This window comes from Artemia sp. Qi Xiang Cuo, chromosome 1 (genome assembly GCF_049724085.1).
Source record: "Artemia sp. Qi Xiang Cuo chromosome 1, ASM4972408v1, whole genome shotgun sequence".
Classification (NCBI taxonomy): Eukaryota; Metazoa; Arthropoda; class Branchiopoda; order Anostraca; family Artemiidae; genus Artemia; species Artemia sp. Qi Xiang Cuo.
In genome coordinates, this window is record NC_142794.1 from 91,503,499 (window position 1) to 91,521,274 (window position 17,776).

The following is a 17,776-nucleotide window of genomic DNA, read 5'->3' on the forward strand; positions in this document are numbered from 1 at the left end:
TAGCTATCAACCTGCATTCTTAAAAAATTACTTATCGCTCACTGTTCTTTGACATTCCTTTTGTTTATAAAAATATGCCAATAGTCAGGGCTGCATTTTAATCAAAATCCTGGGGGGGGGGGGGGGAGTTAGGACCGTTTTTCCCAAGTTAGGTGAAAATTACCAAGTTAAATATAAAAAAATGAGCCAATAATACTATAAAGGCAAAGATGTACTAAAAAAAAACTGTCCCTTTGTCCTATAGTAAATTACGCCCCTGCACAAGTCTATTCGTGAGTTCATGCTCATTGAGAGGACGGTATATCTGACTGTTACAATATTTTGTTTTTCTGAAAGAAAATACAGTTTTCTCAACTGTTTACCTTTTAAGTAGAAAAAGTATAATTGGCCGTTTTCTACTCCTGCCTTTTATTCGTATAAGACAAATATTTTACTTGTTATTATTTCATTCTATTGGGCACCTGTCATTTGGGTTTTCAGTTTCTTATCATTGAAGTGCAAATACCTCACTATCCCCCCACGCCCGTGTTAATAGTTCGTCGGAACTTCTGATAATACAATCTTGTCGATGGTAGAATGTTTTGAATGATTGATCTAACATGCAAAGGTGAAAACTTCTTGATCGCACTAATCAATTTGAACCTTTCCAAGATTCACAAACAATGGATTAATCCATTTGAAAAAAGTATATAAGCATTTTGTAATAGTTAATAACTATAGTATACTAGATAAATTATTACTATATTTTATATAATATATTCTTTTTATTGTGACTTTTTTTACTTCCTCCTTCGATTTATAGCCATGGGAGTAGTATTGACGTAGATATTTTGATTCTGAAAATTGTCAGTTCATTGCGCCATCTTTTATCTATGTCTATGTCCATCTATTTTAACTTTAGGATTTATAAAAAATTTGAGCAATAATTAAGAGGTGGTAACTTTAACGGTGACTATACGACCATGGGCTTAGGGAGGGGGGGGGGCATTCAACAGAGAATGTGTACTAACATTCTCTGTTCGGAAGATCGATTTCAAGTAGAAGTAAGTGTCATAAGGGATTCCAGGCAAAGTCATTTCGTAAAAATTAATTTTATATTTAACCAAGCTAGCGGAGCGTAGACAACTTTGAAAAATATTTCATAGGTGATAATTTGAAGATTATTAAAATGTAGCTATTCTATAGATTAAAAGAAAAGTGTATAAAACAATGTGATGTAATCTGTGATTGTATAAATGGTGTTCCCAAAGAATATCCTCTCGTAGTATTGTTTTGTGCCACACGTTAATAATGATTTATCTGTGGTTGATAGTTGGCATGGTTAAAATCGAAAAGTCAATAGGTTGAGATTGAATAATTTATGAGAGATTTTATAGTGTTTGCTTGAAACAAATTATTATCCTTAACTAAAGGAGTTAAAAGCCGGTGAAGTATATTTGTGAATTGTAATCTATTCTGTTTGAGTGAAATTCACACAGTTTAGAGCTCTTTTAGGCTTTTAGTTCAACAATTAATTTACAACAAAAACGAATTAAACGTAGTCTTCCCGTTACCACTCGATGGACATGAAGACACAGGAAAAAAAAGACACAAAAAAAAAAGCCCAATTCAAAAGTCACAACTTCAAAATCACTAGAATCACAAGCTAGGCAGGGCAGCAGCGCTCTTGTAACTGTAAAATTGCAAGACAGTTAAGGAAACCCTAGACAATCAATCATTTTGATCAAGAGCTTCCGTCAATCAATTGATTAAAGCATGATTTACCGTCTAGGAGCTGATTGAGGCACTCAAACTTTCTATTAGTCACCGTAAACGCTAGACTCAAGTGTCAAACAGGTTCCTAGATGGTTAATCATGCTTTAATCAATTGATTGACAGAAGCTTTTGAACAAAATGATTAACCGTCTAGGATGTTCTTTACTATAATCTCCGTCAATCGGTTCTACATGGGCATTTTCTAATATGACTCATACCTTGTCTTTTTTAGTCGTAAAACGAACGACTATAGTTTATTATTTATACATTACCAACCTAAGCAAGATTTAGAAGTTTCCTTACTTATCAAAAGTCCTGCTCCCTGCGTGTGTACTCCACCCTTCCTACCTGAATAAGTTAATTATATATCACCGAGTTTCATGTCTCTTACCCCTGGGATATGAGCGTCTGAAACTCCTAACAAGTCCTAACAATTTTGGTTTTGACAGAATTGACCTATTTTCCCAGTCTTGGGGTACCACGCACATCCGTCGTGACCTCAATCATGAAGCCTATCCCTAATGTAATCAAAGTTGCTGGCCGAATTAAGCCCCGTCCTGATCGATGTAATAAAGACCATAGGGGGATTACACCTTAGGAAGTATACAACCAAATTGGGGACTTCGTTAGTCTCATCGGTAGGAAGAAAAACACTAGAAGAGGCCATACTTTACTCCCCTTTCAGACCCATATGATAAATATCGGTTTTCTATTGTCACACATATATGTTTTTTTTTAATTTTAATATATATATATATATATATAAAAAAGTCTTTCTTTTATTTTGGTTCTTACTGCCTGAAGATAGAATTATGATTATTCGATTTCGGCAGGTATTCAAAGACGATTGGAGGTATTGGGATCGCTGAGCAGAAATACAATCCTGAAATGAAGTTTCAAGAAACGAATGCCACTGCTATTGTTGCCGATTTGAATCGAAAATTGCAAACTGCGCGACAGGTCAGTCAAGTGAAATTATTCAGTTTGTTTAATTCTCAATTTTGGCAAAGAAAATTTGGATGTCTAACTAAGGCAGTGGCGGTTCTCGCCTCTCTTGTGCCCTGGGTAAAATTTTAATTAGCCACCTCCCCCTCTTGTCACCCAAGAACTTTCAAGTCAAATTTTAACAAAATTCTCATTTAAAAACAAAAATTTCTGTTTATCTAAATCCAGCTTTATTTTCCTTAGCCTCTACAAAATTATTAATTATCTTGTTTTAATTATTTCGTTAGGAATGGTAATGAAAATGTCGGAAAAAGGAAAATTCTGGATTCAATTTGCTTATATTTATCGTCAACCGCGCCCTCTACTTTATTTTAATAAAAATAAAATTGCAAAAGTTACAAAATTACGATATCTGTTAGATTGTTTATTTAAAATTTTGGGCCCCTAGAATTTTTGGGCCCGGGGTAAGTGCCTTCTCTGTCCCCCTAAAACCGCATCTGAACTAGAGTTACAAATTTCCCTGGGAGTGACGATTTTGTCGACTCTGTGTTACATAAAAATGACTCGGATCCTAGATGAATCCGAATCCGGGTATTCACATAGATTAAATAAGAAGATTAAAAAAAGTTTTTTTCCCAAATTAGTTGAATTTATAAATATTTATTAATGTTTTGGACTGTTAGAAAATTCACTATTCAGAAGAGCTTGATGTATATCCAAGCATTAATTGATCACAGACAGTTAAGTTCAATTCGTTCAATTTTGAATTACGAATACAATCATGATTAGACATATAATAGAATCCTTAATAGACACTATGAGACTTGATCGTCTCTTACTAGGCTTCTAGCTACCGTGGAAATTTAGACCCCAAGCTAAAGCAAATTTGATGAGGGAGGAGGGCTGGTCTAAGAAAATAACTTGATCTCAAAACAGCGCTTATTTTAAATTTGGATCAATAAGAATTGTAATGAAAGGGAAATTTAATACCTGTATCGATAGATTATCTTCTTTCCAACTTTGATGAATATTTTAAAAAAATTTAGAATTTATTTTTACTCTATTTTCACTAATATAATTATTGCCCTATTTAGATAAAAATCTAATATACTGTGATGTTGAGGGTACCGTGAACAAAAATAAAACTCTATTTGACTAAGTCACTGCGCAATGCGAAATCGCTATCATTGGTAATCATGTTGCATTACTATCGTCATTTTTCATTTATAATACAAAAAATATGCACCTATCTAACAGCTCTGGTTGAATTTCATGCAGTTTACCTCATGTCTCCTTGTTGACTGCTTAAAGAGTCCATGTTATCTGATTTTTTGTTAATGCGAGGTACTCTCAGTCCGCAGTATCTCGGATAACTGCGGATCCACTGTAATTGAAATCTGACCTCCTTCTATTGTGTGCAGTATGAGGGTTAAAGGAGTGAGAGCTCCCTTCTTACTGCGGAGACGATTGCTTAATTTTGGCAAGTAAAAATTTTGAAAAATATATATTCGAAATGAGGTCTTTACTCGAATCATTTGTCTACAAAAGCTAAACTTTGATTTGAAAAGTCGCAACTGACAGACCAGTAGCGCTTTTCCCATCTAGTAGAATTCTAGTATTCAATTAAAAACGAAAAGAAATTAAAAACGACAGGTTTCTTCAAATGAAAGTAAAGAAAAATATTAGAGTTCAGAACAAAGATAAATTATCACCTATATTAGGAGCGGAAAGAGCTACCCTCTCTCTAACTTCTCGCTCTTTACACTAAAATAAAAAATGCCTTTGTGATTAAGCAAAAAGACTGCTATAGAATTTGTATACAGGGATTTGTGTACAAGGGCTGTTTAAAAAGTAATTGCGGTTCAAAATAAGAAAAACCAAAAAGTGAAAAAATCCTTCTAATCATAGTCACGCAAAAGTTAAGCTATTCAGCTACCTCTCAATATACCCCTTGTTGAAATTCATCCAAGGGTTGCAAAGGTGCATCAGCCTGTCCATACCCTTTTCCTATAGTTTTGCCACCTGAGAATTCGACGATTTTATTTTAGCACGGAGATGGTGGCGCTAAGAGTATCCTGACTTGTTTTGCCTGAACCCATTTTCCCACTTAGTAGTACACATCCAGCTTTGGTGATGAGACCTGAGACGTTCGCTCGTTCCTTGTTTAAGAAACCAAAATTATTTAGAATTTCTAATTTGGATAGGAAAAATATATATTAAAACAGTTATATCAAATTACTTTACTTATTTGGAGTAATATATAATTAGATAGATTAGAACTTTGGCAGTTAAGCCACCTTCCTTCTAGATTGCCTCTTATACAAAGTCAGTTGCAATGGAATAAGAAGCAAGTATTTTCACAGTGTCTCAAGAATGGAAGATTTGATTGATTTGCTTTTCCTGAAAAAATTTTCAGTTGGAATCAAACAGTTCGTGGTAACGAACTGCAAGTAAGGAGCGACCCGGCTCAATGGTAACCGACACTCAAGAAAACGGGTTTTTGATACCAATAGATACATCAAAAGAATCATATTTCAATGCTGATTTCATATATATAACTTTAATCAAGTTTAGTGCTACCCATCAAAAGTTACGCGCCTGAGAAAATTTGGCTGATTTTCAAAAAAGGGGGAAGAGACCCTCTAAAAGTTATAGAGCCTTAATGAAAACCAAACCATCATATTCAGCGTATCAGAGAACCCTACTGTAGAGGTTTCAAGCTCCTATCTACAAAAATGTGGAATTTTACATTTTTTGCCAGAAGAAAGATCACTGATGCGTGTTTATTATTATTATTATTTTTTTTTTCCCCAGGGGTGATCGTATCGACCCAGTGGTCCTAGAATATCGTGGGAGGGCTTATTGGAACGGAAATTGAAAGTTCTAGTTCCCTTTTTAAGTGACCAAAAAAAATGGAGGGCAACTAGGCTCCCTCCCACGCTTATTTTTTTCCCAAAGTCACCCGATCAAAATTTTGAGATAGCCATTTTGTTCAGTATGGTCGAAAATATGATAAATATGTCTTTTAGGATGGCTTAATCCTCCGAAGTACCCAGAGGGAGGGCTAAAAGTTATGAGCTTTGCCCAATGTTAGCATATAGTATTGGTTATTCGGAAGTATACAGAAGTTTTCAGGAGGTTTTTTTTGTGGTAGGGGGAGGGATGGGGGGGTCGGGGGTTATGTTGGAGGATCTGTTCATGAAGGAAGTTTTCATGGGGGAACGGAAATTGTCAAGAAGGGGGCGCCGGACTTGCCAGCATTATTTATTGGTTATTGGGAAGTATACAACCATTTTCAGGAAGGATTTTTTCTGAAGGGGGGGGCTAGAGGAGGGGGTTACTCTGGAGAATATTTCCGTAGAGGATGTTTCTTTGGGGTAAGGGACATTTCTATGAAGGGGGCGCTGGATTTCCAAGCATTATTTAAAAAACGAGCAGAAATTAAAAAAAACATACAAGTTTTTTCAACTGAAATGTTAGAAGGAATATTAAAACTTAAAACAAACAGAAATTATAACGTATGTGAGGGGGTTCTCCCCCAAGTCAAGACCTTGTTATTTACGCTACAGTATTTTTTAGTGCTTTCAACAGAGATATATAGTATAATTAAAATGACGTATTTTTTATGTTTTTTTTTACTAAGAAATTGTTTTTAATTTTAAATTAAAATTGATGGTATTGAGTACAGTAAAAACCCCCTTATATACTTATTCACAATTACGTAATAAAAAAAAAACAATAAATAAAATCGATAAGGCTCAATAGTAATCGAAACTTTTAAAAATGGAATTTTCATGTCAATTAATGTATCAAAAGAATGTGTTTATAATGCTGATTCTAAATATATATATTTTATTAATTTTAGTATTACTCATCAAATGCTACTAGCCTGATAAAATTTACTCTATTTCTTAAAGAGGGGGGAAACATCCCCTACAAGTGAAAGAATTTTTATGAAAATCACACCGTCAGATTCAGCGTATCAGAAAACCCTATTACATAGGTTTCAAGCTCATATCTGCAAAAATCTGCAACTTTGTATTTTTTGCCAGAAGAAAAATATACGAATATAGAAGTTAGTTACGTAAGTTAATTTGTAAAGACATCCATTTAGCAAAAGAAAAGTAAAATTTTTATGCAAATAAAAGCTGCATTAACTAAAAAACGATCAGAAATTAAATAAAAAAAAACAAGTTTTTTAAACTGAAAGTAAGGAGCGACATTAAAACTTAAAAAGGACCAGATATTATTCCGTATATGCAAGGGGCTTTCCCCTCCACAACGCTTTACTCTTTACGATAAAATTATAATAGGCGTAAAAACATTATGTTTTAAAACAATAAAAACATTTAATGTAAAGAGCGAAGTGTTGAGGAGGGAACCGCTCCTGTAAGGTACGGACTAATTTCGGTTCGGTTTAAGTGTTAATGTTGCTCCTTACTCTCAGTTTAAAAACTTGTTTTTTTTTATTTAATCACGTAAAAGAATTGGTTGTATATTTATTGCGCTCATGAATTCTTTCAGCATAGGGCTATAAAATCTGGGCCTAGTCATGATCACTTCGGATCAATCAGGGTCGCTTATGAATGGATGGATAGATAGATAGATATTTATTTCGAGAAATTACTATCACAAGCCCTGAAGGGCCGAATTCGAATTTCGAAGTCCATAAAAAAACAAATAAACAAGAAAATCATAACAAAAGCACAACAACAACAAAAAATTGGCAAACAATGCAAACAAAAATAAAATAAAAATAAATAAATTTCGGAATGCTATATGATTCCTTTGTCAGTTATATTAAAAACTGCAAAATGGTAACTAGTTAAAAAGATATAAAACCTGATAAAACTACCACGAACTGTTAAGTAAGGAGCGACCCGGCTCAATTGTAACCGAAACGGTAAAAAACGGGATTTTGGTACCAATAGATACATAAAAAGAATCAGATTTTAATACTGATTTCAAATATATAAGTTTCATCAATTTTAATCCTACCCATCAAGAGTTACGCGCCTGAGAAAATTCGGCTGATTTTTAAAAAAAAGGGGGAAAGACCCTCTAAAAGCTATAGAATCTTAATGAAAATCACTCCATCAGATTCAGCGTATCAGAGAACCCTACTGTTGAGGTTTCAATAACCTATCTGCAAAAATGTGGAATTTTTTATTTTTTGCCAGAAGAAAGATCACGGATGCTTTTTTTTTTTTTTTTTTTTTTTTCCCTGGGGTGATCGTATCGACCCCGTGGTCCTAGAATATCGTAGGAGGGCTCATGGATAGATAGATATATATGTCTTTTTTTAGAAGATTTACTATCAAAAGTCACGAGGGGTCGAAATTAAATATTCAATTCCGTAAAAAAACAAATAAACAAGAAAATTTAAGCAAAAGCAACAATACTAAAAGAGTAACAACCAATGCAAAAAAATAAAAATAAATAAATATTGGATGTCTATGACTCCTTTTTCACTAATATTAAAATCTGCAAAATGGCAACTAGTTAAAAAGATATAAAACCTGATAAAACTACCACGAACTGTTAAGTAAGGAGCGACCCGGCTCAATTGTAACCGAAACGGTAAAAAACGGGATTTTGGTACCAATAGATACATAAAAAGAATCAGATTTTAATACTGATTTCAAATATATAAGTTTCATCAATTTTAATCCTACCCATCAAAAGTTACGCGCCCGAGAAAATTTGGCTGATTTTCAAAAAAAGGGGGAAAGACCCTCTAAAAGCTATAGAATCTTAATGAAAATCACACCATCAGATTCAGTGTATCAGAGAACCCTACTGTTGAGGTTTCAATAACCTATCTGCAAAAATGTGGAATTTTGTATTTTTTGCCAGAAGAAAGATCACGGATGCGTGTTTATTTGTTTTTTTTTTTGTTTTTTTTTCCTGGGGGGATCGTATTGACCCCTTGGTCCTAGAATATCGTAGGAGGGCTCATTCAAACGGAATTTAAAAGTTCTAGTGCCCTTTTTAAGTGACCAAAAAAATGGAGGGCAACTAGACTCCCTCCCACGCTCATTTTTTTCCCAAAGTCACCCGATCAAAATTTTGAGATACCAATTTTGTTCAGCATGGTCAAAAATGTGTCTTTTAGGATGACTTAATCCCCCAAAGTTCCCGGGGGGAGGGCTGAAAGTTATGAACTTTACCCAGTGTTTACATATAGTATTGATTATTGGGAAATATTCAGACGTTTTCAAGGGGGATTTTTTTCTGGTAGTGGGGGGGGTCTTGGGTTATGTTTGAGGATCTTTCCATGTAGGAAGTTTTCATGGCGGAAGAGACATTGCAATGAAGGGGTCGCCGGATTTCCCAGCATTATTTAAAAAAAAAACGATCAGAAATTAAATAAAAAAAATAAACAAGTTTTCCAACTGGAAGTAAGGAGCAACATCAAAACTTAAAACGAACAGAAATTATTAAGTTTATGATTGGGTTAGCCCCTTAGTCAATACCTCGCTCTTTAAGCCAAAGATTTTTTAGTACTTTCATAAGAGCTATTTATTCTAATTAAGGGCCTTTGTGATTAAGGGGTAATTTTTAAAGAATTGGAAAAAGATTTTAACTTTAGTTTAAAGAGCGAGGTATTGACTAAGGCGCAAACTCCCTAGTATAAGTTTTAAAAATATATGAATATAGAAGTTAGTTATGCAAGTTAATGCGTAAGTAACGTATATTTATTTCCAATAAAAATGTTCGTAAATAAAATTAAACAACTTTCGAGAAAGCCATTTAACCAAAGAAAAGTAAAATTAATATGCAAATATTTTATTTTAATTATGCGTGTACGGTGAGCCAAAATCAAAACTTCTATTAATTCAAAAAGTTCAAAAATTAAATAAAAAAACAAGTTTTTTTAACTTAAAGTAAGGAGCAACATTAAAAAATAAAAAGAACAGAAAGTATTCCGTATATGAAAGGGGTGGTCCCCTCATCAATACCTCGCTCTTGACACTAAAATTTGATTAATTATAACAACGCTACTAATTAAAACAATAAAAAATTTAGCTTAAAGAACGAGGCGTTTAGGAGGGGACAGCCCCCTTTTATGTACGGCATAGTTTCTGTTCGTTTTAAGTTTTAATGTTGCTCCTTACTTTCAGTTAAAAAAACTTGTTTTTTTAAAATTTAACCATGTTAGAGATAAGATAAAATTTATGCACAAATTAGCAACTATTTATTACATCAGTAAAAAAAGGGATAAAAGATTTCTTATACCGCAAGGTAGTACAAAGAATGAGAGATAAGGCAGGGATAGGATGTGACACAGTTCGTGGAGAATGATTTCTACCAGGTGCATGATATTCAGGTAAAAAATTCGCATTACGTGGGTTCAGAAGGGCCAACTTACCACAACAGAGGCAAAAATTATCTCTTTTTCGCTTGAGGGTCTCTAATTTAGAAATATTTAACAAATACAAATATGGTATCTTGCCCTTTTTAAAAATAATTCTTAGAGCTCTCTTTTGGACATTTTCAATTTTTTGTGTTGCTTCATTTGAGAGGCCAGGGTGCCACACAGGACAAGCATACTCTAATATGGGACGCACAAAAGAAATGTATACTTGCAGTAAATGTGATTGGGGGTAACTAAATTTATTTAAAAGTTAAAGGGGGGGAAGTTAGGAGTTTGTTTGTCGTAGGATATTATTTATATGGGCATCCCATTTCAAATTGTAATAAATTGTAATACCAAGGATCTTGAGTGATGTAGCAGAGGTTTCAGGAGGAATAGGAGCAAGAAAAAGGGGAGGGAATACTTAAGGAAAGTTATTAAAAGTGTTGCGGATTTAGAAGGGTTAACTGTCATGTCAAGGGAAGAGGCCTCACAGGCAATATCTTGGAGTATGCCCATTTCTTAAAACTGTCAAGTCGTCGACAAATTTCCACCTATTGTCATTAAAGGTTGAAAGGGTGTTAATCATAAGAGAAAAAAGGAGAGGGCCTAGAATAGTCCCCTGAGGAAAGCCATTAAATATGGAGAGATGATCTGAGAAACAATTTAGATATTTAACTGCTTGAGATCTATTAGAGAGAAAAGAGGCAACGAGCTTAACAAGGAAAGTTTCAATGTGGAATTCATTTATAAGTTTACCTATGAGTAAATTGTGGTTAATCAAATCGAAATCAGATTAATCAGATTAAGCCAAGTGTTAGGTTTTTCAAGTAATTTACCCATGGTATCAACAAGATGGATCAGGTAATGAGAGGTTGACGTGGATTTGAGATTACCAAACTGTCTAAGATCAATGAGGGGGAGGACTTTCATCTTAAGCCAGTCTGCGAGAAAACTTTCATACAATTTTGAAAAAATTGAGGTGAGGATAATAGGACGAATGCCATCAAAGCCAGGCTTCCCATTTTCTTTTTGATTGGGGTAATAAAGCCTTGTTTCCAATATTGAGGGAAATGTCCAGATTCGGTTATTTCATTAAACAGGGTGGATAGGGGTTTTGAGATGACAAGAATTGGAAAAAGTCGACAGCTTCACCTATCTTGACTCAATAATAGACTCTCATGGAGGCTGTGACCTTGACATACAGAACAGGATCAACAAAGCCCAAGCCATCTTCTCACAACTCCGCCGCTATCTGTGGATCTGGAGGGAGATCAGCATGAAGTCAAAACTTTATGTTTATAATGTGGCTGTTAGTTCTGTTCTCTTCTATGCAGTCGAAACTTGGCCACTGAAGGAGCTTCATCTCCATGATTTGGAAGTCTGTGACCACCGCTGTCTACGAAATATCCTGAGGATTCGATACTCCAACAGAATCCCAAATCTTGATGTTCGCCACCGGTGCCTTAAAATCAAACCCGCCACCAGGATTGTCAAACATAGCAGACTGCGTTGGGATGATCATGTACTTAGAAGATCCAATGACTACATCATAAAACAAGCTCTTCTAGCTGTTCCTCTACTTGACTGGCGCAGGTGACCTGGTGGTTAATTTAAGAACTGGTGGACAACTGCCAAAAACGACCTCGACCCCATTGGCGGATTTCGAAAGTTTGGCAGAAAGTGGAAGAACTGCTGTCTCCGGTTTGCTGAAGAGCTGGCACAAGATCGCGACAAATGGGAGTCAATCATACGTAGTCTTCTAGATGCCGGGTGAGGCGTCCGCGTCTGGTCCCGCAACGAGTACAAGTAAGTACAAGTACAAGTAGAATATCTAAAGGGCAAATGCTTGATCGTTTTAGTTTTTCAATTTTTTTACAACATCAAGTGGAGAAATATGTGGGAATGAAAAAGGATCAGGAACATCTGGAAATGCGTAAGATAGTGGTGGGAGACTCTGGACAATAGAAGCCAGAAACTTATTGAGGTCATTAGCTGTGGTCTTTGGAGGTTCATTTATATTAAAATTTAGTTGTTCTTGACTATTGCCGGTAAGTTTTTTAATTTCAGAGTACTAGTTCTTTGGTTTATCATGGCACAAGCTTTTAATTTTATTTTTATAGTAGGCTCGGGCAGCTTTTCTAATTTGACTTTTTAATTCCTTTCTTAATTTATTTGCTTCAGCTAAATTACCCCTTTTAAATAAGCTTATTTTGTGCGGATTAACATTTTTATGTGATTATTTATGTAAGGTTTATCACTGGAGCATTTTCCGATTTTTTTTTTCTGGGAAACATAATGAGTAGGAATCAATTAATTTTTTGTTAAAAATCAACATTTTATCATCAAGGTTATTAGAATTATAAAGGTCTGGCAACCTTACACTGGTCAGCCATGAACCAAAAGAGAAAAAGCTTGTGTCAGTAAGGGGACGGCAAGCCCTAATGGAGGTAGTGAAGAAATGTTCAATGGCTGAAAAGGGAGAAAAAAGAAAACACTAGTGGTAACTGCCTCGTAATGGTGGCAGTGCTTGCGGAGAGTTGTAATACTTACTCATGTTTGAACAAATAACATCCAGAGAGGTGTTACCTTTTGTTGTAGATATTTTAACCAGTTGTTTAATATTAAGAGAGGTACAAATAGAGTCCATCCTCAGGTCAGTCGCATCGCCAAGTAAGCAAATACCAGCGTTCGGATACTTTGATAACACAAAGTCAGCACTGATAAGAAATTGTTGTATAAACTTGCGTTTCTGATCAATACTTTGGTTAGGGGAATGATAAAAGACGGCAGTTACAATTAAATTGAAAGGGCGGGGAAGTACTTTCGGTCTAAGACTCAGCCATAGGATTTCATCATAATCTGATAAGTTGGGGGTGGGGATGAGTTTAGGTTGGAGGTTATCTCGGACAAAAAATAATATACCACCCCTTTTTTCTCAAGAGGGTGATCGGGAGGGCGAAGTTTTATAAACTGAGTATAATTGCAGATTTTTAGGAAATCGGGGTTCTTCGAGTGAACCTCTGTCAAAGCAATAATATTAATTTTATGAATTTTAGAGATACCCTCGAGTTTGGTAAGTTTGTCAAAATTCTGGCTGTCACCATTGGTAAGTAGGAAAGTTGAAAATTTATACCGATTTGGGTACTTGGATTTTTTTTTTCAACTCGGGATGGAATTTTTTAGAGTTGAACTGTATGAGAAGGATGATGTGGATAAGGGGGTGGCTTTGAGGTATAATTAAAAGGAGGGAATGGATTGGCCTTGAGAGAAAAGGAGGACAGGGAACAAATTATGGGATATTATTGAGTTGGGATGGAACTACGGTGGAATTCGTCTCACTATTTGAGGTCTTAGAAACTCAGCATGGAGGTGTTACCTGTGGATTCATTCTGCCTGCTATCTGAAAATTTCGAAAATGGTTAAGCCAGTGCATAGTGGGAAGAGGGGAGGAAAACTGAAAGGGGATACTAAAGTAGGGGTATTCAGGGATGGGGGGCTTTGGGGATTGAAAGCTTGGTAGAGATTCTAAACTATTTTTGTCAGATATTCGCAAGGTTGTCGCTGACACCGGCAAGCGCGAACATCAGGGACCGATAATGGTGCGCTCGTTGGCGTATGCCTTCTTATTTTCCGAAAGTCAGGAGTGACATGAGAGAAAGCGCCTTCTCTGTCAGTACAAGTTAATGAGGGAGCAAATTACGGGTAGAAGTGGCAAATGATGGTTATGTCTGTATATTGGTGTCTAGCTTACCATCCATGTAAATTCAACTTAAACCTATGATAGCCCTGCCACTTTTAGACATTAATCCGAAAAATAGGACATTTAGCCTAAAATCCGTTATAATTTTACCACATTAGATTTCTAAAATTTGGGGAGAAATGGGAGGAACTTTGGAAGGCGAAACAGAGATGCGTATTTCTAGAATGGGGCCTCAAAATACTTTTTTTTTTATTTTAGCGGATGGTGCTGACCTAACTTTTTATTTGACGATATTTTTGGAATGCTTAAATAACTATTAAATATGTATGGACATACCTGTAAACAGGGAAGGACAGAATTTTCTTTTAGAAAACTTATAAAATTGGATTAACAAATGTTTCCTTTTTTTTTCTTTAGAAACTGAGCTTTTTTAAAAATGATTAAAGAAACAGCTCTCCCGCTGGATAAGCTCATGTGGTTAAGGGCATAACTATTACTACTACTACTAAAAAATGACTGCAGCACTAAGCCGCCTCAGTTCAAAATAGCTTCACACGCTCCGCCTCTATCCCAATATATTCAAAGCGTCTCTCTTTACACCCTCCCAGGAAGTTCCTTTAAATTTTTCTTTATGACATTCTCCCGCCCCAGATGCGGACGACCTGCTTTCCGTTTAGCCTTAGACGGTTGGCCGAAAAGGACAATCTTCGGCAATCTGTCATCCTTCATCCGCACAGCGTGCCCTAGCCACCTCAACCTTTCTTTCATTATAGCCCTAGAAAGGGGGATTGAAACACATTTTTCGTACAGCCTACTGTTTGAAATACGGTCAGTCAGCCGGGTACCCAGAACCATCTGTAGACAATTTCTCTGGAAAATATCTGTTAAATCTCCATCTACTTTTTGGAGCGCCCAAGCTTCAAAGCCATATTTGACCACTGTCACCACTGTACCTTCCAATATTCTAATCTTGGTTTGCAGACTTCTCTTCCTATTCTTCCAAACTTTTTTTTAACTGTGAAAAAACACCCGGAGCCTTGTCTATTCTAAGGGCATGAACTTCTACCAAACGCCTACACTGCAAAAAACAAAAACAAAAAAAAACAAAAAACAATTAAGGCTACAAAAACTGATCTTGTCGATATTTTATAGCCTTAACCATACCTAGTGAATACAATAAAAAGAATTGTAATGCTTTTGTGGAAACTTCAACTAAAGTTTCAGTTTGTTGTCTGATCTTCATTGTGTTCGTCCGGTCTTCCTCGTGTCCGTTTGCTCTTCCTGTCGTTACTCTGATCTTCATCGTGTTTGTCTGATTTTCCTCGTGTTCATCTGATTTATCTTTCTCGGGTTCGTATGATCTTTCTCGTGTTCGTATTCTCTTCTTCGTGTTTGTCTGATCTTTCTCGTGTTCGTCTTCTCTTCTTTGTGTTTATCTGATCTTTCTCGTTTTCATTTAATCTTTCTTGTGTTCATCTTCTCTTCTCCGTGTTTTTCTGATCTTCCTCGTGTTCGTTTAATCTTTCTCGTATTCATCTTCTCTTCTTCATGTTTGTCTGATCTTCCTCGTGTTTGTTTAATTTTTCTCGCGTTCATCTTCTCTTCTTCGTGTTTGTCTGATCTTCCTCGTGTTCGTGTGATCTTTCTCGTGTTCATCTTCTCTTCTTCGTGTTTGTCTGATCTTCCTCGTGTTCGTTTAATGTTTCTCATATTCATCTTCTCTTCTTCGTGTTCGTCTGATCTTTCTCGTGTTCGTCTGATCTTCCTGTTGTTTGTCCACCACAACACAGGGAAGATATCCTAAATAAGAAAGTTAAAACCAAACAAGAGGGATCTACTGAATGAATAGCTTCTTACAAAGAAAGGAAGAATACTATCCCGTAGGATTATCAAGACATTTAGGTTTAATGATACATTTTAATTTGGTTAACCCAAGCCCATGACATGCTTCACTTCGGGTAATCAAGGCAGGCTAGACGAATGAAAAAATAAAATTCACCTTCAAAATTCGTTGATGTTGACAGAAATCTGAGATGGGTCAAGGTGCTGGTTTTAAGAAGAAGAAGGTTTTTTCCATGTATGGAACTGTATTAAAGCAAAGGAAACGACAGTGCAATATTCGTATACGTTTTTGTTAACACGATCTACTAACCCTATTAAGTCTTTTCATGTTAGAATTTCTCCCAAGCGTGTCCGAGCTCGAACCGCGTCCGAGTTCGTTCATTGTTGTGTTGCGGACATCCATAAAAATCCAGAGATATTGGAAGCGCTTCCATTGATTTGATGGATAATGGAGATAATACCTTGAAAATACTCATAGAAATTATATTTAAATGTTAAAACCGTGTAACTAACCGAGAAATTTGTTTCTGCAAAATGATTTGTCTGAGCCAGATATAATTTTTCAAAAAATTATTCAGTTAATACTAGTTTTTGGTTAATCTTAATTGTTTAAGCCTACATCCGTTAACTGTACACCTTTATTTTAGATACTTGCCAGTAAACTATTTGCAACCCAAGACATGGATACGTTCTTGCTGTCAGATCAAGGCTCTGGTTCAGGTTATGATGACGAAGACGGTTCTTTTCATGATCGTACAGTCCATGCTGGGCGGTATCATCGTCCTGGAGAAGCGGATGATGATGATTTTGAAGGTTCCAGTGGCTCAGGTGACGGATTGCGGAAAGCTATAGATGATGAATATGAAGATATAACACAAGGTATTTTTTATGGATTTTGCAGTGCGGAAAAGAAGAAAGAAATAGTGGATACAAATTCTATTAATCATTTCTTTATATTATTAGCAATATCACTTCAATATAAATATAAAGTTTATATTTGTATATATATAAAGTTTATATAAAGTTTATATTTGATATTAAATTTTTACGTTTTCTATAACTCTGGGACCATAGCTATATGGGACTTCTATAGCTAAGACTTTGATTGACAAAAAAAACTAAATAATTTTCAAAAACACTCTTGCAGCATTTAAATGAAAAATTGAGACATGATAATTTTTATAGTGGGGCAATAAAGAGGGAAAAAGAAGAATACAAATGAATTATGATTTGGTGTAACTTGCATTTTTTTTTTTACAAGAAGGCTTTCAGGTTTATTTTGCCAAAGTGGGCCTTGTACACACTCGTGCAGACTATAATAAGCAAGTGTATTTTTGACAGTTTATGCGCTTCTACTGATTTAATATCCTAGTGCGTAGTTGAGTAGAAACTGCCGGGGGGAGGGGGCTTATTTGTTCTTCCTATGGCATTTTTGTATGATTTCTGGTACCACTCCTACAAACTGAGGAGTTCACGATTAGTTTTTAATTCAGAATCCGTTGATTTTGAATTAAAATGAAGTATTTTGCTGTAGGCTTCAAGACATGGCAGATAGTCCGAATAATTGAGAGGTAAATCTGGGTAAGCCCTTTTTAGGATTGTATAAAAATGATGTCATTCCATTTGTTGATAGATAAGCCTATCTATCATCCATCCATGGGTCATTCCTAGGGCAGAACTAAGGTAGATAGTCATAGAATTAAGGAATGGGGAGCCCCCCTCCTATACAGAATAATTTCTGTTCGTTTTAAAATTTAATGTTGCTCCTTACTTTCAATTGAAAAAAACTTGTTTTTTTAGATTTAATTTCTGATGCTTTTTCAAGTAATGCCGGGAAATGCGCCTCTTCTTAATGGAAAATACCCCCCCCCCCAGGAAAATAGAAATTTTCTCCCGCGTAAAATCCCTGGGCAACTCCATCCTCGCTGAAAATTCCCCCCTGATAATCTCCTGTGAAAAATTCTGCCCGGGAAATTCTCATTGGCCTGCTTTAATCTAAAAAAAAGACTTGTTTTTTATTGGGTTTCTGATCGTTTTTCAAATCATGCCGGGAATTCCCGCTCTGTGGAAAATTAATCCTCGGCCCCTCTCCCCCCTCTCAGTGGAAAGTTTCTCCCGTGAAAAATTCCCCCATGAGGGAATTTCTCCCCCGGAAAATCCTCTCCCCCCACGAA

The 17,776-nt window shown here is 35.6% G+C and overlaps 1 protein-coding gene across 1 annotated transcript in view; it reads left to right on the forward strand.

The window, feature by feature from the left end:
- dally (division abnormally delayed protein) overlaps window positions 1-17,776 on the forward strand; it is a 137,740-nt gene that overhangs the window by 117,486 nt on the left and 2,478 nt on the right. The window contains exons 7-8 of the mRNA XM_089087746.1: window positions 2,589-2,715; window positions 16,250-16,481. Coding sequence (XP_088943872.1) covers window positions 2,589-2,715; window positions 16,250-16,481 — 359 coding nt within the window. The remainder of the gene's footprint in view (window positions 1-2,588; window positions 2,716-16,249; window positions 16,482-17,776) is intronic.